Consider the following 18,709-nt stretch of genomic DNA (forward strand, 5'->3'; position numbering starts at 1 on the left):
GGTCACGTCACATTGGGTCACAGCTAAGCACACGTGGCCGAAAATACCGTGCAGGCCGTGAGCTGGTCAGTAGTTTCGGTGACTCTTCTCTTTCTTTCCGACGACGATAGGCAACATAAGCTGTACCGAAACTCTGCTGGCTCTATCTTGATCTCGACTTGATCATTGTAGTTTTCCGAGGAAGGTAAAAACGAGTGGCGCCATCACCGCGTGTGTCCCCGTGGGACGGCTGTGGATATATGGCCGACAAGTGGAGAACTAGTATAAAAAGAAATCAAGGTACCTCGTTTTTTCAGGTTCGTTCGTTCCGACCCCCAAGGATGAGTTCAAGTGCTCCCCCTCAGTCCGCTTTGCGTCAACTCCTCAAACACATCGAAGTTCCAATCGATCAAGATGCACACTACAAAAACGATGTACGCTTTTTATTTTCAATCTTCGTTCTCCAATAGGTTTTGTGACCGTTCGAATAGCGTTGGACCAACAGAGACCTCATTCCTATGCCTCCAGAACGTCGAACATACAAAATCTGGTCCTACTTCATTTACTGGTGTATTTCTGGAATGTGCATCAGTGCATACACCACCGGGTCAACTCTTCTCGCATTCGGTCTGACTCCCCAGCAAGCTATCGGAGCAATTGTAGTTGGATCTCTATTCGTTGGGTTGTTATCTGTTGCATGTGGATGGATGGGTGAAAGGTTCGTCGTGGTTTTGGCACCCCTTGTCATTGAAATCTTTGATTAACGCGAACATGTTTGCTGTCGTCGTTTAGGCACCACATCGGTTACCCGGTCGTCTGCAGATTCACATGGGGAATGCGGTAAGTTACATGTTAGCTGTCTTGACGCAGTCAAAATCGTTCCTCAATCAACCTCCTCGGTGTCGTTTTCTGCGTCAATTCAGGGGATCCTATTTCCCAATCATCGTTTCAACATTCACGTGAGTTAGACACTATTCCATTCGAGTATATACATCTTACTCTGTCGTCACAGGGCTATATTGTAAGAGGCTTGACAAAACTCTGGGCCCATTGAATATCCTCTGACAGCCTTCTTTTCTCTAGCTGGGATGGCTTACAGGCCTATTGGGGTGGGCAAGGTATGCCGATTGTATTGTGACTTCTGTTTAACAGCTAAAATCTAACGGATAATTGCAGCAACTACCGTAAGCTTTATCTCCTGGTTACCGGGTAACAAGTAGTAAAGCCAACCCGTACTAGGTTACACTAGGGGCTATAATACCCGGTGCGTAACTCAGTACCCTTCCGCTCCGAGTCGGGACAGGGCGCGCGACTGACTACTAGACTTTCAGGTTTGGCTCACATGAAATCAACGCTCGCGGGCGGTGTCCTCATGACGAAGGACTTGATTGGGATGCTGTACGTCGAGTTCTACTTGTTCTTTTCTCCGCCGACCCTGACGATGACCTCGTTTCAGAATTTTCTATATCTTCTTCTTAACAATCATGCGTATTCCACCTGAACGACTACAACGACCATTTATCATTTCTTCGATAATCTTTTCCGGAACGTAGGTGCTAAACCGACAACCTTACATTCACCGTGTAACTTTGATCTTGATATTTCCAGACTTATCGGTCTTTTGGCTTGGGCCGTGTCCACCGTACATGGCGGCGGACCGATGTGGAAACAACCCGGACAGCCAATCAATGGTAATATTGGATGGTCAATGATGTTTGGGATTACTTCAATCTTAGGTGCTTGGTAGGTGTCGTACACTCTGTCTCGTGGGTCGAAATGTCAAACTCATTCATAGGGGTGGCGGTACGCTGGGTCAGAGCGATTGGACGCGATATGCCAATCGACCATGTACGGTCATTCTTTCTCCGTGTTTGACAATCGTTCTGAAGCCTTTCCCTCTTGAGTGGCACCTACACTTTCTCAAATGTTTGCCGCGTGAGTGCAATTCATATCGATGCCTAAGAGAACCTCTATCGAACTTCTTCACCTAGTCCTTTAACCATTATCGTGACTTCAACTATCGGTATCGTGGTCACTTCCTGCGCATCGCAAATTGTCGGCGAAGTTATATGGAACCCTATCGTTCTTGTGGGAAGACTTCAAGAGTTCTAGTGAGTCCTTCTGTCTGTCAGCGGTCCCCAGCCGGTCCTTACCCTCACGTTAGCGGCAATTCCCCTCGAGGTATGGACTCCGATATCTTTTTCGAAGAGAACGGTCTCTGATATTTGTTCACTTGACGTTCAGTTCGAGCGGCGGTGTGAGCAGTTTCAATTCAAATGATAACAAGCTTTGTTGACTCGTGTTCAATTTAAAAACAGATTCTTTGCTGGCCTTGGATGCACTTGCGCGCAGTTAGGCATTAGCATTGTGTTGAACTCAATCAGCGGGAGCATGAACATGACGTGAGTCTCATCCTACCCACCACCCCTGGTGCCCCTGGTCACTGGTGCTAGCTAATCTCGGCCATCATTCTAGTACACTGAACCCGTGAGTATTGCTTTACCTCAGGACGCTCCAGAACCCCGACGCTTCTTCCCCTCCTAGTAAATACCTGAACATCCGTAGAGGAGCATACATACTTGCCCTGGCCGGGTTCGCCTCCAACCCCTGGCAGTATCTTGCCAATGCCAGTATATTCCTTACAGTCTTATCCGGATGGGGTGTATTCCGTGAGATCTATTTCTTCCGATATCGAAATCTTGTGTGACGACTGTTGTTTTACAGTATCTCCGTTCGTTGGTATGATGCTCGCGGACTACCATGTGATACGAAGATACAAACTCAAGATGCAAGACCTCTACGTTAGTGGCGAGAGGTCTATCTATTGGTAACGGCCCACTTTCTTTCGCCCGGAGCTGTGTCATTTCACTAATCTTCCGGGGACAGGTACTGGCATGGTTTCCACTGGCGGCCCTTGGTGGCTTGGGTAATCGCAGTATTCCCTACCTTACCGGGACTCATCATGTCAGTGCGGGATCCGACGCTCGATAATAACTGGGTCAAGCTCTTCCGATTGACGTTCTTCCTTGGTATGTAACAAAAATGATTTTTTATCTCAGCTATGTGTTTCTGATTGTTCTATCAGGTTGGGCGATATCCTTCGTGGCCTATATCCTGATCTGCAAAATTTCTCCACCACCTAGTCTTGGCGAAGGTGAAGATCGACATAACGACGAGACGGTGTTTGGATTAAGGGACGACGAGATGGATGCGAGTAGTACTACGGGGTCCGATGCTAAAACTGATATGTCTGATAAAGAGAAGGTTTGAATTTCTCCGACGGGTGTACATTAACGTTTCAACTTCTTCTTATAAGTAACATGTCTTGCATAATAAAGAAGACCCCATTGCCCATGATCATCGTAAGGAACCTTTTAAACCTTTGTTTTTCCAAAAGAAGTATGAACGCAGAAATAGTCTTCAACTTCTGATTTTGGTTTCAATTCGGACATGTCTTTTTCCCTTTGTTCGAGCTAGCGTCGAAGCTCTAATTATGTATGTAAATTGTGTTTAGTTACAGCTTCGGAGAATGCAAGCAAAAATTGTCAAATCAAAGTACGACTTTGAAATACAAAATCCTAAAGTCTCTTCAATCGCAGTTGTATCGAACCACAGCGAGTAAACCGTACCTCGGATGGAGGTAGTAATTATAGTGTGTTAGGGTCACGTGGAATATCCTGGGGGGTTTTAAATTTTAAGTATGCCGTCAATACCGTGCAAGCTGTGTCCCTCATGCTCTCCCGTTTCCGACGGTATCTTTCCGCAAACACCTGAAAGCCCTGTTAACAAGATCGTTAATTTTGCTTATCTTATGGGCTTTTTAACACAAGAGTGTTACGGTCATCGGGAAGGGGCAAGGTCCCCGTGAGACGCGCGAGCTTACAAGGAGAAACTTGAAGTAAGTATAAAAAGTTGATAAAAAAGTCGAAGTCGATTGAGGTCCCTCGTTTTTTTTTTCAGGCTCGTTCATTCGCACCCTAAGGATGAGTTCAAGTGTTTCCCCTCAGTCCACTTTCCATCGGCTCCTCAAACGCATCGAGGGTTCCAATCGATCAAGATGCGCACTACAAAAACGATGTACGCTTTCTATTCTCAATCTTCGTTCTCTAATAGGTTTTGTGACCCCCCGAATAGCGTTGGACCAACAGAGACCTCATTCCTATGCCTCCGGAACGTCGAACATACAAAATCTGGTCCTACTTCATTTACTGGTGTATTTCTGGAATGTGCATCAGTGCATACACCACCGGGTCAACTCTGCTCGCATTCGGTCTGACTCCCCAGCAAGCTATCGGAGCAATTGTAGTTGGATCTCTATTCGTTGGGTTGTTATCTGTTGCATGTGGATGGATGGGTGAAAGGTTCGTCGTAGTCTTGGCCCCTTTGCCAGTGAAATCATACGTGTTTGCTGTCAACGTTCACGTTTAGGCACCATATTGGGTTTTCAGTCGCCTGTAGATTTACATGGGGAATGCGGTAAGTTACATGCTAGCTGCCTTGAAGAAGTCGGATTCCACGCTCAATCGCGTGCAATCAATTCAGGGGATCCTATTTTCCGATCATCGTTTCAACATTTACGTGAGTTAGACATTTCTCCTTTGGAATACATACATCTTATTCTGTCGTCACAACTCACAGGGCTATATTGTAAGAGTCCTGACAAACTCTTGGACCCATTCGAACATCTTCTGACAGCTTTCATTTCCCTCCAGCTGGGATGGTTTGCAGGCCTATTGGGGTGGGCAAGGTATGTCGACTGAATTGTGATTTCTATTTAACAACTAATCGAAGCTAACGGAAAATTGCAGCAACTACCGTAAGCTTCTACGTCCTGATCGCCCGGTGAATAAGCTAAAACCAACACGCACTAGGTTACACTAGGCGCCATTATACCCGGTACATAATTGAATTCCCTTCCACTCCGAGTCTACAACGGAACGGGGCCTGACTGACAAATTGAATTGCTAGGTTTGGCCCACATGGAATCAACGCTCGCGGGCGGTGTCCTCATGACGAAGGACTTGATTGGGATGTTGTGCGTCGAGTTTTACTTGTTCTCCCCCCCGACACGCCTCATGAGGATGACCTCGTTTCAGAATTTTCTATATCTTCTTCTTAACAATCATGCGTATTCCTCCCGAACGATTACAACGACCATTTATCATTTCTTCGATAATCTTTTCCGGAACGTAGGTGCTAAACCGACATCCTTACATTCACGTGTAACTTTGATGTTGATGTCTCCAGACTTATCGGTCTATTAGCTTGGGCCGTGTCCACCGTACATGGCGGCGGACCGATATGGAAACAACCCGGACAGCCAATCAATAGCAACGTTGGGTGGTCAATGATGTTTGGGATTACTTCGATCTTAGGTGCTTGGTAAGTCTCTGTCGTCCGATCTCCACTGTCGAAATACTAAGCTTCCGTAGGGGTAGTGGTGCGCTGTGTCAGAGCGATTGGACGCGATATGCCAATCGACCATGTAAGATCATTCTTTCTCTGTGTTTTACGGTCGGATTTCTGAAGCCCTCAACCTCTCTAGTGGCACCTACACTTTCTCAAATGTTTGCCGCGTGAGTGCAATTCATCTCGATGCCTAACGGAACCTCTATTGAACATCTATCGAACCTCTTCACCTAGTCCTTTAACCATCATCGTGACTTCAACAATTGGTATTGTGGTCACTTCGTGCTCATCACAGATGGTTGGCGAAGTTATATGGAACCCTATCGTTCTTGTGGGAAGACTTCAAGAGTTCTAGTGAGTCCTTCTGTCCGTCAGCAGTCCCCAACGCGCCCTTACCCTCACGTTAGCGGCAATTCCCCTCGAGGTACGACTCCGACATCTTTTCTGACGAAAACTGTTTCTTATATGTGTGTGGAACTGACGTTCAGTTCGAGCGGCGGTGTGAGCAGTTTCAATTCAAATGACAACAAGCTGTGTTGACTTGTGTTCAATTCAAAAACAGATTCTTCGCTGGCCTTGGATGCACTTGCGCACAGTTAGGCATTAGCATTGTGTTGAATTCAATCAGCGGGAGCATGGATATGGCGTAAGTCTCGTGGTCTCATCCCACCCACCACCCTGGTGGTAGCTAATCTCGGCCATCATTCTAGTACACTGAACCCGTCAGTCCTCCTTTATCTCAGGACGCTCCAGAACCCTGACAGTTCTTGGCCCCTCCTAGTAAATACCTGAACATCCGTAGAGGAGCATACATACTCGCCCTGGCCGGGTTCGCCTCCAACCCCTGGCAATACCTTGCCAATGCCAGTATATTCCTTACTGTCTTGTCTGGATGGGGTGTATTCCGTGCGTTCTATCTCTTCCAATGTGGGTGACAAGTCACGACTGTTGTTTGACAGTATCCCCGTTCGTTGGTATAATGCTCGCGGACTACCATGTGATACGACGATACAAACTCAAGATGCAAGACCTTTATGTTGGTGGCGAGAGGTCTATCTATTGGTAATGACCCACTTTCTTTCGCCCGGAGCTGTGTCGTTTCACTAATCTTCCGGGGACAGGTACTGGCATGGTTTCCACTGGCGGCCCTTGGTAGCTTGGGTAATCGCAGTATTCCCTACCTTACCGGGACTCATCATGTCAGTGCGGGACGCAACGCTAGATAATAACTGGGTCAAACTTTTCCGATTGACGTTCTTCCTTGGTATGTAACAAAAACGAATTTATTTATTCCTCAGTTATTCATTTCCGGTCAATGTTTCTGATGTTTATCAGGTTGGGCGATATCCTTCGTGACCTATATCCTCATTTGCAAAGTTTTTCCGACACCTGGTCTTGGCGAGGGCGATGATAGACACAACGATTCGATGACGTTCGGATTAAGGGACGACGAGATGGATGCGAGTAGTACTACGGGATCCGATGATAAAACTGATATGTTTGATAAAGAAAGGGTTTAAATTTCCCCTGGTGTACATTAACGTCTCAACTTACATGTATACACAGTATTTACTCGCATAACAGATCACTATGTTGGCTGTTAACTTGCCAAAGTAAGTTTGAACGCAGCCTGGGTGAGTATACGGGCGCTTCAGTTTTAATTCTGGTTTCAATTCGAATATTTCTTTTCCTTTTGTTCGCTGTTGCCGGTATCGAAGCTCTGATACTATAGTACTACTTATAATTATGTATACTGATCTGACAATTGTAGCTACTAGCTCTGGGCCGGGAGAATTCAAGTGAAGATTGTCAAAAATCAAAGAGAACTTACACAGGGTAATATGGCGAAAAAGCCGGACCAGTAACTTGTTGGGGACTTGTGGGAAAACCTGACAATTATCTAAAAATGTACTGACAAAATGACGAATGGGACTTTGTTAGTCTTTTCACGCAATTTCCGAGCAATTTACCAGGAATTCACGGCACACAAGTAGGGAGATTTTGGGCTTCAGAAAATCGGACCATATACGGACAAATCACCGATGGTCGCTTTTTGCTCATGCACCCGCTTCGCCGCTCTTCCCTTCGCTGCTTCTGCAGCTCTATTCGCATCGATAAGCGTGTCAATTTGGCCTGAATTGATAATGGGAGGATTTACATTCGAGAGGATAGGGAAAAGCTGTCTATTCGACTCCAAGTTCTCTCAATGCATCCGCCTCCTCAAAACTCTAATAGGTCTCCAGCAATGACCCATGCCTGGACCCAGTAGACAGGCTCCCAGGCTCTTTGCTCTTTGCTGGGGAATCCACAAGCTCTACACCGTCAGCAGCTCCCTCAGCCCTCTCTCTCCTGGTGAAGTACAGAAATAACGAATGATTTCGAATTCTTCTGGCCCGCGGCACACAGGTAATAATTCGAGTATTGAAATTGTCTGTTATGTCCTATACGGCGTGTCAGCAGCATGTATGCGCTGAACTAGAGTGACGCACCCGTTAATAATTACTCCTTCCTTCCGTAACGTCTTGATTATCGTGGCTACATATCTTCAGGTTCCTAAGGTTAATGTGATGAGGATGAAAGGGAGCATCATTCAGAGGGTCGTCGACGCTGTGAACAGGGCCAGCGTTCACTGCGTCAACGACACCCTGTGATGAGGTGGTGAGAGGTCAAGAGGAGATGGTCACACTGGTGTAACATGCCCCCAGTGGGTGCCATGAACAATAATTTCGCCAAGTCCAGCGAAAGGCAGTTCGTGAATTTTGGGTGACTTCTCGGTAATTTTCAGTAAATTCTGTAGACACACAATTCGCGAGAGGAAAGAAAAGGAGCTGGCGAATTTCAAGGGAATTCTCAGAACTTGTCACAAAAACGAACAATTCCCCACTTGGGTATTTTTCCATTTCACGCTGTGTTACAGCGCTTTGCGGAACGTAGGGCGCGACCGGTTTTTTTTTCCCGCGCGACCAAATTTTGATGTTCCGACCATATCTTCCGACCCAAGCTTCAGACCGTCTCTCCACGTGACATTACAGCCTAAATTTGGACTTTGTCGCGTAAAAATATCCATATTTGGAATGGCCATCACATGTCCAGATGGTTCGAGACTAGACTTCTAGACTGTCAGACTGTGCTACTAGTAGCAGTGCTAGTCTGCTAAATGGCAGCACGTGATTCTTCACCATGCCGTCTGAAAGTTCATCTGAAGTTTGAACTGGACTTCCCAAGACTTCCAGCCATGATTTCTTATCATAATAGTGTCTTAGAATAATATTCGAACAATATATGAAAATTTTGGCTGCAGGGAACTTAAACTAAGTCTATGGGAGGCCATCTGCAAGCATCAGGACTGATCGGAAGATTCGGTCGGAAGATTTCGTTGGAAGATCAAAATTTGGTCGCGCGGGAAAAAAAAACTGGTCGCGCCCTACGTTCCGCAAAGCGCTGTGTATAACTTTGAGTGCAAAGCCAAAGCTCTAAAATCCACAATCACAAGCTATATCGAACCACAGCGCGGCCGAGTAAACCTTGAATCTACTTGATGGAGGTACGGAGGTAAGGTGTGTATAGGGTCACGTGGAGTATCCAGGGGTAGTTTAAGTATGCCGTCAATAGACCGCGACTCCTCTCCCGTTTCCGACGTTATCGTACCAAACCGCTACTGGCCAATGGCCCTCCCACAAGATCCTGAATTTGCCCATCGTATGGGCTTTTGAACACACGAGTGGTGCAGTCACCGGGGGTGGAGTATGTCCCCGTGAGACGCGCGAGCTTAGTACGAGGAGAACTAGAAAGTATAACAGAAGTCAGGGTGTCTCGTTTTCCCCCCATTCGGACCCTAAGGATGAATTCAAGTACTCCTCCCCAGTCCACTTTACGTCGACTCCTCAAACGAATTGAGGTTCCAATCGATCAAGATGCGCACTACAAAAACGATGTACGTCTTTCATTCTTAATTCTCGTTCTCTAATCGGTTTTGTTGACCGCTAGAACAGCAATGGACTAACAGAGATCTCATTCCTATGCCTCCGGAACGTCGAACATACAAAATCTGGTCCTACTTCATCTATTGGTGTATTTCTGGAATGTGCATCAGTGCATACACCACTGGGTCAACTCTTCTCGCATTCGGTCTGACTCCCCAGCAAGCTATTGGAGCAATTGTAGTTGGATCTCTATTCGTCGGGTTGTTATCTGTTGCATGTGGATGGATGGGTGAAAGGTTCGTTGTAGTCTTGGGCCCTTTGCCAGTGAAATATTTTATTAATTCGAACGTGCTCGCTGTCGTCGTTTACGTTTAGGCACCACATCGGGTTTTCAGTAGCCTGTAGATTCACATGGGGAATGCGGTGAGTTACACGATAGCTGCGTTGAAGAAATCGAATTCCACGCTCAATTAACGTCATTTTCTGCCGTCAATTAAGGGGATCCTATTTTCCGATCATTGTTTCAACATCTACGTGAGTTAGGCATTACTCCGTAAGAGTACATACGTCTTACTCTGTCGTCACAGGTCTATATTGTAGGAGTCCTGATGAACTCTGGACCCATTCGAAATTTCTCTGACAGCTTTCAATTTTTCCAGCTTCGATGGTTTGCAGGCCTACTGGGGTGGGCAAGGTACGCCGACTTAATCGTGATTTCTTCTAAATAGCTAACAGATATCGTAGCAACTACCGTAAGCTTTTACTTAACTCCTGATCCCCCGGTGAATAAGCTAAAGCCAACCCGTACTAGGTTACACTAGGCGCCATTATACCTGGTACATAGTTCATTTCCCTTCCGCTCCCAGTTCACGGCGGAGCAAGGCCCGACTGACGAATTGAATCTTCAGGTTTGGCCCACATGAATTCAACGCTCGCGGGCGGTGTCCTCATGACGAAGGACTTGATTGGGATGTTGTACGTTGTTGGGTTTTTACTACTCCTTTTCTCCGCCGACACGACCCTCAGGACGAATGACCTTGTTTCAGAATTTTCTATATCTTCTTCTTAATAATCATGCGTATCCCTCCCGAACGACTACAACGACCATTCATCATTTCTTCGATAATCTTTTCCGGAACGTAGGTGCTAAAATGACACCCTCACATTCACCGTTTAACTTTGATGTTGATGTTCTACAGACTTATTGGCCTATTGGCTTGGGCCGTGTCTACTGTACATGGCGGTGGACCGATGTGGAAGCAACCTGGACAGCCAATCAATGGCAGCGTTGGGTGGTCGATGGTGTTTGGGATGACTTCAATCCTAGGATCTTGGTAAGTCTCGCACGAGTGACTCTGCCTTGAAGGGTGGAAATGCTGAACTCATTCGTAGGGGCGGTGGTACGCTAGGTCAGAGCGATTGGACGCGATATGCCAATCGACCATGTAGGTTACTCTTCCTCTGTGTTTGACGGTCGGATTTCTGAACCTCTTTAGTGGCACCTACACTTTCCCAAATGTTTGCCGCGTGAGTGCAGTTCGTCTCGATGCCTAAGAGAATCTATATCCTCTTCACCTAGTCCTTTAATGATTATCGTGACGTCAACAATCGGTATTGTGGTCACTTCGTGTGCATCGCAAATTGTTGGCGAAGTTATATGGAACCCTATCGTTCTTGTGGGAAGACTTCAAGACTTCTAGTGAGTCCGTCTGTCGTCAGCGGCCGCCAGCACGTCCTGACTTTCATCTTAGTGGCAACTCCCCTCGAGGTATGGACTCCGACATTTTTTACGGAGGGAACGGTCTAGACTGATATTTGTGGACTTGACGTTCAGTTCGAGCGGCGGTGTGAGCAGTTCCCATTCAAACGATCAGAACCTGTGTTGATATTTTAAACACAGATTCTTCGCTGGCCTTGGATGCATTTGCGCGCAGTTAGGTATTAGTATCGTGTTGAATTCAATCAGCGGGAGCATGAACATGACGTAAGTATTTTTCTACCCACACACGGAGCTGACTCAACTTGGCCATTATAGTGCACTGAACCCGTGAGCATTACTTTATCCCTCCCTCCCAAAGACGCTCCAGAACCCCGACACTTCTTCCCCTCCTAGTAAATACCTCAACATCCGTAGGGGAGCATACATACTTGCACTCCTCGGATTCGCCTCCAACCCCTGGCAGTATCTTGCTAACGCCAGTATCTTCCTCACTGTCTTGTCTGGATGGGGTGTATTCAGTGCGTTAGATTTCTTCCGATGTCGAAACCTTTTTGTGACGACTGTTTCATAGTATCCCCGTTCGTTGGTATGATGCTCGCAGACTATCATGTGATACGACGATACAAGCTCAAGATGCAAGACCTTTATATTGGCGACGAGAAGTCTATATATTGGTAAGGACCCACGTTCTTCCCCCAACTGCGTCGATTCGCTAATCTTTGGGGACTCATAGGTACTGGCATGGTTTTCACTGGAGACCCTTGGTGGCTTGGGTAATCGCAGTATTCCCTACCTTACCGGGACTGATCATGTTAGTGCGGGATCCGACGTTGGACAATAATTGGGTAAAGCTTTTCCGATTGACGTTCTTCCTTGGTATGTACCAAAAACGAATTGATATCTCAGTTATTTCCTTTCTATTCAGTGTTGCTAATCTTCCTATCAGGTTGGGCGATATCCTTCGCGACCTATATTCTCATTTGCAAAATCTCTCCACCAACTTGTCTTGGCAAAGGCGAAGATAGACACGACGATTCGATGGTGTTCGGATTAAGGGAAGACGAGATGGATGCGAGTAGTACTACGGAATCCGATGCTAAAACTGGGCTTGTCTGATAAAGAAAAGGTTAAATTTCTCGGGGTGTAGATTAACGTTTCAACTTACAAGTAACACATATATTCGCAGGAACTAATATGCGGCGTAATAAGGCGTTAACGTTATTATGCCAAAGGAAGTTGTGAACGCAGCCTGGAGGACAACTTGATAGTCTTCAGTTTTCATTCTGACTTCGATTCGGATATTTCTCTTCCCCATAAACGGCGAAGACAAGTACCCCCATAACCCCGTACAACTCCTTTGTTGACCCGGAAACACAGTTCAATGAAGTTGGACAGGCCCCGGAAGTGCGAGGATAGCGTGAAATGACCACTCGGTGAACAGTGCACCGGATTCGTTCCGTTATACCGCCTCATAGTCAACCTCCATACCTACATAAACGGGAGTAGAGATTTTGCTTGGGAATAGGAGGTGATCTACAACCATGTTCGTATCTTCGTGTGCACATTCGTCGCCAACCCGATCGAAGCTGACCGGACGATGGGCAGGTATCCTGTAAGTGGGAAGTAGGTGTCGACTAGTCTACATCCATCGTTTCCTCGCCTTGATCGGAGAGAAGCCTTTACTGCAGAGGATGTTAAATCTAAGAAGCGAACGGTTATTCCAACTCCAGTTAGGAAGTATGAAGTCAACATACCGGTAACTTTGAACGAGACAAAATGTTCTCCATTCACATCCAAAACCTCGGGGGATATCAGTTCCATCATAGGAAAACCAAAGATCGAGCGAAATACATCGTCAAAGGATCAAACCCCCTCTCCTCTTCCCATGCCCAAAATGGTATCGTACATGCCGGGGTCGTATAGGATCAAGTCCGGAAGACGGGAACAAGGGAAGAATGTCCCATAAGTTGACTGTACGACGTTGGCTTGCAAAGAGAAGTAACGATTTCTCTGCGAAAGCGGTATACTAGGACGTAGATTTGTTTTGTATAGAAGAGGCAAGGCTTGCTCCGCCGACGGACGAGTCTTCCGAGTTTACCTTCGAGTGCCTCGGAAGATTGGTAAACGTGGATGACGTTGTCTTCAGAAACCGAAACCTTCCATAGGTGAGATCTGATAACTTCGTCTTCTTCTGTGTTGTTGTTTGGCCGACGGATATAAGATCCTAACGTTAACGATTGCTTTAGGCTTCAAGTCCAGGTAAGTAAAACAGTAAACGTACCTCATCCTGGTTCTATCCCAGATGGAAACTTCGAAAGCACGACCGTCATCTCAATCCTTCCAGGACCACTCAAGCACCACCATATCTACCACCTATTCACCCCGAGAGATGGCCTCGAAGACCCGCGTGTTTAGTTCAATGTCGAAGATGTCATGGGCTGCTCTAGCAGTAAATAGAAAGAATGTTGAACGAAAGTCGATAGAAAATGGCGTAAAATGAGAACGCACTCCTTCTTTTTTGACAAGTAGCATTATAGGTAGCATTATGGGTGCTCATGGGTGCTCATGGATGCAAGCAGCGTCACACAGCGTCACACGCTTTTTCAACCTCCCACCTGTGCATGCTGGACGACGCGCGCTTTCTTTGAACTTCGGAATCGACAGGTCATAACTGAAAGACGTTACACGGAGACCATACTACGCTGATGCTACCTCCGATATTCTTGTACACCGAGGGCTGAGGTACGTTTCATTTTGGCGTTTCTGATTAGGAATAGATGATGAATGGTTCTGTCTCTTTTCTCAAGGCCGTATACGGAAAAGTTGCAGGAAACCATCGTCTCGTTGTGAATGAATTTGAATGGGGTTAAGAAGGTATTTTCGAGTGCAGCTGTCTGTGCGTGGGCGATGTCGATGAGGCCTTGGTTAGCGGTCTTGCGTGCGTTGTTTTTTTTTTTTTTTCCACTGTGGGTATATCATCTCTCATACTAATCTCTAGATTAGTTGAAGGATAAATGGCTCCTTACCGCCGTGCTATCGTTGTAGATGCGTTCTCACCCGAAACATATTGCTGTCATCTGTTGTTCTTGAGTAGATACGGCCCACAGCATGAATGTGCTTTCATTCTCCATTCCGCTCGAACCCGTGCATTGAAGATGGTCCATGGAATTGAGGGCCGAAGATACGTCCGATCTGCACTTTGTCTTGACAAAAGTAGGATGATACGAATGGCCGTATGCATCTTAACATACCTATGTGTGCTATGTGGGCATTTGTGTATTTCTTTCTTCACACCTCTCAATGATCCTGTTGATTGTTCTACGAAAGGGTTCGTTGTGAAGTTTGACTGAACTTTGACTTTCACACTCCGCGTCTTCACGCTCAGCGGTAACCCACGAACACCGTTCTCTCGATGTGTAGAAGGTATCTCGCAACATGACGGCCATATACGCAACAGCGACAAACCTTGGGCGTTAGTGTAAGAACACACAGCCTGCGTTCATCGATTAGCAAACTGTATACAGAGATGACAGGCCGTGTGTCCCACGTACAGCTTTTCAACAGCCCTTATCTTGCCCCATCACCACCAGCACTGTACTGCAGAGTCGACTCCTCACGATGTTCAACAACTCACATCATTTGAATTTCGGAAACGCAAACTTCAGTATCGTCCACGGAAATCAGATCATTGTCCGTGGTCTTCAGCACGAACATCAAGTTGCCGGTCCGGGGGAGGAAGAATGGAAAGTGAAGCTGTCTCGGGAGGTATGTCACTCGCATATCCTACCATTGTCTTCATCTATAACTACCATAGTATGACCGATTTCCTGCAGGGAGAATCAGGATCCTCAAAACTTTCACTGAAAATAGAGCGTGGCGAGGAGAATATGAAGACGAATCTGTAAATCTCAGTTGGGACGAAGGACGGGACAATTCGAGAGCGAAACGGACCACACACCTGGCTTGTCTTGTCGAAGGGATGAGCGAGTCTTTGCCTTTCTTCAGTATCGCATACACTGGACCCGATGCACAGAAGGTTGGTATGCACTGCTGCATCGATTTGAATAGTACAATGCTCACACCCAGAATGTGTAGGTATTCAAGCAGGATTGCCTCAGATATTCACGAAACCGGTCTGTCTATCCTGAACAAGTAGCGGGCAGATATTAACGGCAGCGGACGAGTAGGTATGGAAATGTCGCACAGCTACGAGGTTTTAATGACTCGGATATTCCGATGGTTTTATTTCACGAAGGCGCGTATTGTATTGGATTGTCGAACAGGCTTCTGGATTTCTTTCTATATAGAACTCATTCCAGTACAACATATTCAACGGCACCATAAATACTCAACGGCTCTGCAATGCTATCTCTCTCTCCAAGCCAGCATTGTGCGTTCCTCTTTTGATCTTATTTAATCCATTCTCATACTATCACATGGCTGTAGGCAAAGAAGAACCTGCCTGAATGGTGTCCGACGGAGTGGATTTCATATTATTGCAAAAATGTGTGGATTCAACCAAGAAATGGAAGAATATCTTTCGGCCCAGCCGGACCAAGGCCTGATTTCTTTCACGTCGACCCTCACTGGTATCCCGCGTGGCAGCTCGCAAGTTGCTCAGACATTCCGGTCCTTCACCCTGCGACGTACAGCGCCGATCGTATTACCGAGTACCTGTTCAAGTATTGCTCGGATCAACTCTTCTTGGACCTTCTCGACTTGACACGCACACGGAGCAACATGTATCCAAAAACAGAAGACTGGCCGCGTCATACATGTCATGTTTGGGATCGCTTTTCTGGCCGACCGCTTGCAAGATTCCGGTCCGGATGGACGTACAAAACAGATTATTCCTGGCATGCTGAATGGTATCTCCACCCAATCACGATGGAAGATGGAAGGATACGGTATGCTTCTCACTCGTAAACGTCGAGGATAGGTCTAATTGTTGTCCAGCCTTTCTATAAATTCGACATCGCAAGGAAAATCCCAAATTTGGACTAGGTTTCAATTTAATGTAGATATTCCATGGCATCAGGAATGTCACGGATGGCACGGATGGCTATCTCAAGCGTGCAGCATTTTCAACACGTTGAATATACCAAAGGATAAATGGTCAGACTACCGTCAGCTGCGTTCCTGATTCCATTGAATATGATGCCTTCCTGACACTTGATAGATTTTATTGACGAGCTTGTCTTGTATCTTGATCTCTGTACCTTTGATCATGACGTTGAAGACGACTTTGACACGATTGCCCCCAATATCAACGAACACGACTGTTACCTGTTTCTACATCCTCCACCACGATTTCCTGGTGGATTTCCCGACATACATGCATGGATGTCAGGGAATAATTTGTACTATTATTCCTTGGATCCTAACGGGAAATCTGTCATGACAGAATCCCAACGTTTGTCATGTCGGCCCCCTCCCATTATTGCAAACGTAAACACTGATGGTCGCTTCTGGAACTCTGATGTGTACGATTTAATCTCGGCATGGCAAGAGAAGAAAGGCTTCGATCCCACCACGACGGGCTTTGCTCGTTCTTTGGCCCTCCCTATTATGGAAGTAATATATTCTGCGGATGATGGTCATTTTGAGGATCTCTTCGAAGACACATGTATGTTACATTTGAATACCCCGACTTGAGCTGGAATAACGGTTTTCTCTCCTAGACTCAACGTCGCCTTATACAGATGGTGTCGGCATTGGAGATGAGGGAGCCATGGACGTAGACTCGCGGACACCTCATTCCCACTTACAGAATAATGGCTCAGCATTTAGTCGGTTCCGATCCGTAGACGATGAGGATGTGGAGATGATGGTGGATGATGTCGATGATTCCTTGTTCATGGACACAGATTGGAAGTGGCCCTCTGACAGGTGGTAGCATCAATAGGCTGATCTAACTGCAGAAGCATCGACGTTCCTTGTTGCCCAACATCTACTCGAGCACCCATACTCAACCTTTGCCCTTTTAAACACCCCAGTTCACCGAGTGCCGACTTAGTGATACAAGAATTACATTACTCTATACCCTCACTCTACAGACAGTTTCCGGATCCAGCTCTTCTGCGATGCGTTCAACTCGCAGCTTCCTTGCCCTTTCCGCTCTGGTTGCCTTAGTTTCGGCTGGAACGCAGCTCGAATTCCCTAATAACGGATGTGACTCAGTATTCACCGGCTCCCTTTGTAAAACTCACTCGCTTGAGGTCTTCCACTCGTAGTCCCCGCTGCATCGCTGCATCCAAGACTCCCGGTGGAACGCCTTTCACTCAGCGTCGAGAAGTACATCAGGTGTGCCCATCCATCCATCCATACCCGACATCGTTCCTCCCAACCAACGCTGTCTTCTTTCATGCACCAACTATTAATCATACCCAACCCGAGGAGCGCTTCCCCCGCACTCTCGTTACCTCCAACATGACCACGACCCTTTCTCCCGTTCAACATCATTTACGACGTATTTCGCACCTTATCGCAACGACAACACTACGGTTTGGTATGCAAGGCGACTCTCTCCCCCGACATGGTACCAATCTCTCCTTCCTTTTTTTCACCTCATGTCGATCTCCGAGCCATCTCGACTTGCACTGTCGGATTCCTGGTTGATCATCCACTCGGATCATTGGGCGACTGGACAGTGCGATAGTAGACAGGAGGCTCCAAGTATCGAATTACTGTACTCCAAACCATATGTCCGCACTCGTAACAGTAGCAACCAAAATCAGTATTATTGGTATCGTTCGAATAATATTAATATTTTTGTCCACCTCGTCGTCATACCTTGAAATTCACTACGGCAACGTTTCGACAGCGTGGAGAGCAGTAAACTCAGACTCTTCAATTGATGCTCAAGAATTAGTTGAACTCGGTAGATAGAAATGCGTCGTTGACGCTACAGTTTCCTGATATTTCAACCAGATCTAGGCATGGAAACACGTCAATGTCTTATTCCTTTCCCACTCGTGAGTCAAAACTCCCGGAGCCTCGACCAATTCGGAACCAAAATGACTCGGTATTGTGCTGGTCACGTCGACCAGGGAGATCTAAGAACAATTTTGCGAGTTGGACACCTAATAAGTGGGGATTTTGTATAGCCGTAGTTTGACCCAAAGACCCAGATACCCCAATACAAATCCTGTATTGCCAAGACTAAAGGTCTGGCAGAAACAAACGTGCGATAAGCAGAATGCAGTCTTCAAATTTCTGTGCAAGAGTGGTGTACTGGGCTTCGTAGTTGATAGAAAACCGTGGAAGACAAGGCCTGGTTAGTCGACCGACGAGCCATCCTAATTTGCCTTCGAGCGTCTCAAAAATTTGCAGAATGGTTAACCGACGCAGACTTCTCCCAGAAACCGATAGGTAAGAGCTTGTCTTGTTGTTCGGCCGATGTCGAATATGAGGCCCTAGCGATTGCTTCGGTCGTCAAGTAGAGGTAAGGAAAAAAGTAAACGTACCTCCTAAATTCATGCCAAAGTCTATAAGAACGTGCCGCTCAGCCCCTCTCAATCCTCCAGGACCACCTCAAGAAACCATCCATTCTCCCGCATCTATCCACCCACGAGTTTTCTCAAGAGAGGGAATGATCTTGAAGACCTCCAAGCTTCGGTGTTTAGTTCAACGTAAGGGAGATGATGGGCTTCTCTAGCAGGAAATAGAAAGAACGTTG

At 46.6% G+C, this 18,709-nt stretch overlaps 6 protein-coding genes across 9 annotated transcripts; all 6 read left to right on the plus strand.

Annotated features, from left to right (window-relative positions):
• Window positions 1-78: 78 nt before the first annotated feature.
• Window positions 79-3,336, plus strand: E1B28_011989 (uncharacterized protein). The gene is made up of 22 exons (XM_043157051.1): window positions 79-413; window positions 471-697; window positions 772-819; window positions 903-938; window positions 992-1,000; window positions 1,063-1,097; window positions 1,156-1,163; window positions 1,219-1,243; window positions 1,311-1,377; window positions 1,436-1,528; window positions 1,588-1,722; window positions 1,775-1,827; window positions 1,884-1,914; window positions 1,971-2,090; window positions 2,144-2,160; window positions 2,224-2,236; window positions 2,298-2,381; window positions 2,455-2,466; window positions 2,524-2,648; window positions 2,704-2,806; window positions 2,866-3,008; window positions 3,065-3,336. The coding sequence occupies exons 1-22, from the start codon at window positions 240-242 to the stop codon at window positions 3,247-3,249; spliced, it is 1,743 nt and encodes a 580-aa protein (XP_043004416.1). The 5' UTR covers window positions 79-239; the 3' UTR covers window positions 3,250-3,336.
• Window positions 3,337-3,704: 368 nt separating this feature from the next.
• Window positions 3,705-6,988, plus strand: E1B28_011990 (uncharacterized protein). Its single transcript, XM_043157052.1, has 23 exons — window positions 3,705-3,877; window positions 3,940-4,056; window positions 4,114-4,340; window positions 4,408-4,455; window positions 4,522-4,557; window positions 4,618-4,626; window positions 4,692-4,726; window positions 4,788-4,795; window positions 4,851-4,875; window positions 4,948-5,014; window positions 5,076-5,168; window positions 5,227-5,361; window positions 5,412-5,464; window positions 5,525-5,555; window positions 5,623-5,742; window positions 5,796-5,812; window positions 5,877-5,889; window positions 5,951-6,034; window positions 6,099-6,110; window positions 6,170-6,294; window positions 6,348-6,450; window positions 6,510-6,652; window positions 6,724-6,988. Exons 3-23 carry the CDS (start codon window positions 4,141-4,143, stop codon window positions 6,906-6,908), a joined length of 1,542 nt encoding a protein of 513 aa, XP_043004417.1. The 5' UTR covers window positions 3,705-3,877; window positions 3,940-4,056; window positions 4,114-4,140; the 3' UTR covers window positions 6,909-6,988.
• A 2,241-nt stretch (window positions 6,989-9,229) lies between these two features.
• Window positions 9,230-10,380, plus strand: E1B28_011991 (uncharacterized protein; the record flags this gene model as incomplete). The annotated part of the gene is made up of 10 exons (XM_043157053.1): window positions 9,230-9,322; window positions 9,381-9,607; window positions 9,687-9,734; window positions 9,810-9,845; window positions 9,899-9,907; window positions 9,971-10,005; window positions 10,056-10,063; window positions 10,123-10,147; window positions 10,220-10,286; window positions 10,338-10,380. 10 exons carry the CDS (start codon window positions 9,230-9,232, stop codon window positions 10,378-10,380), a joined length of 591 nt encoding a protein of 196 aa, XP_043004418.1.
• Window positions 10,381-10,385: 5 nt separating this feature from the next.
• Window positions 10,386-11,123, plus strand: E1B28_011992 (uncharacterized protein; the record flags this gene model as incomplete). Its single annotated transcript, XM_043157054.1, has 6 exons — window positions 10,386-10,450; window positions 10,511-10,645; window positions 10,704-10,756; window positions 10,808-10,838; window positions 10,891-11,010; window positions 11,063-11,123. The coding sequence occupies 6 exons, from the start codon at window positions 10,386-10,388 to the stop codon at window positions 11,121-11,123; spliced, it is 465 nt and encodes a 154-aa protein (XP_043004419.1).
• An 88-nt stretch (window positions 11,124-11,211) lies between these two features.
• E1B28_011993 (uncharacterized protein) lies at window positions 11,212-12,147 on the plus strand (the record flags this gene model as incomplete). The annotated part of the gene is made up of 4 exons (XM_043157055.1): window positions 11,212-11,549; window positions 11,603-11,705; window positions 11,765-11,907; window positions 11,978-12,147. Exons 2-4 carry the CDS (start codon window positions 11,620-11,622, stop codon window positions 12,145-12,147), a joined length of 399 nt encoding a protein of 132 aa, XP_043004420.1. The 5' UTR covers window positions 11,212-11,549; window positions 11,603-11,619.
• Window positions 12,148-14,597: 2,450 nt separating this feature from the next.
• On the plus strand, window positions 14,598-17,760 carry E1B28_011994 (uncharacterized protein). 4 transcript variants are annotated; one of them, XM_043157058.1, is made up of 9 exons: window positions 14,598-14,796; window positions 14,846-15,067; window positions 15,127-15,164; window positions 15,219-15,286; window positions 15,339-15,421; window positions 15,478-15,938; window positions 15,988-16,157; window positions 16,211-16,657; window positions 16,713-17,760. In XM_043157058.1, the coding sequence occupies exons 1-9, from the start codon at window positions 14,650-14,652 to the stop codon at window positions 16,925-16,927; spliced, it is 1,851 nt and encodes a 616-aa protein (XP_043004423.1). In that variant the 5' UTR covers window positions 14,598-14,649; the 3' UTR covers window positions 16,928-17,760. The 4 variants fall into 4 exon arrangements, with proteins under 4 accessions (XP_043004423.1, XP_043004422.1, XP_043004421.1 ...); XM_043157057.1 differs by having other exon boundaries at window positions 14,865-15,067; XM_043157056.1 differs by having other exon boundaries at window positions 15,988-16,657.
• The last annotated feature ends 949 nt before the right edge of the window (window positions 17,761-18,709 follow it).

This window comes from Marasmius oreades, chromosome 8 (assembly GCF_018924745.1).
Source record: "Marasmius oreades isolate 03SP1 chromosome 8, whole genome shotgun sequence".
Lineage (NCBI taxonomy): Eukaryota > Fungi > Basidiomycota > Agaricomycetes > Agaricales > Marasmiaceae > Marasmius > Marasmius oreades.

What these genes read in the sequence shown, in the direction of transcription:
- E1B28_011990 (XM_043157052.1), top strand. Translation starts at nt 4,141, where the DNA reads ATGCCTCCGGAACGTCGAACATACAAAATCTGGTCCTACTTCATTTAC. An exon ending in AAGGACTTGATTGGGATGTT is followed by an intron (nt 5,015 to 5,075) that starts GTGCGTCGAGTT and finishes ACCTCGTTTCAG; the next exon opens with AATTTTCTATATCTTCTTCT. An exon ending in ACTTCGATCTTAGGTGCTTG is followed by an intron (nt 5,362 to 5,411) that starts GTAAGTCTCTGT and finishes AAGCTTCCGTAG; the next exon opens with GGGTAGTGGTGCGCTGTGTC.
- E1B28_011994 (XM_043157058.1), top strand. Translation starts at nt 14,650, where the DNA reads ATGTTCAACAACTCACATCATTTGAATTTCGGAAACGCAAACTTCAGT. An exon ending in CTGGACCCGATGCACAGAAG is followed by an intron (nt 15,068 to 15,126) that starts GTTGGTATGCAC and finishes CAGAATGTGTAG; the next exon opens with GTATTCAAGCAGGATTGCCT. An exon ending in TCTCTCTCCAAGCCAGCATT is followed by an intron (nt 15,422 to 15,477) that starts GTGCGTTCCTCT and finishes ACATGGCTGTAG; the next exon opens with GCAAAGAAGAACCTGCCTGA.
- E1B28_011989 (XM_043157051.1), top strand. Translation starts at nt 240, where the DNA reads ATGGCCGACAAGTGGAGAACTAGTATAAAAAGAAATCAAGGTACCTCG. An exon ending in ATGCACACTACAAAAACGAT is followed by an intron (nt 414 to 470) that starts GTACGCTTTTTA and finishes CCGTTCGAATAG; the next exon opens with CGTTGGACCAACAGAGACCT. An exon ending in CTTTCTCAAATGTTTGCCGC is followed by an intron (nt 1,915 to 1,970) that starts GTGAGTGCAATT and finishes TTCTTCACCTAG; the next exon opens with TCCTTTAACCATTATCGTGA.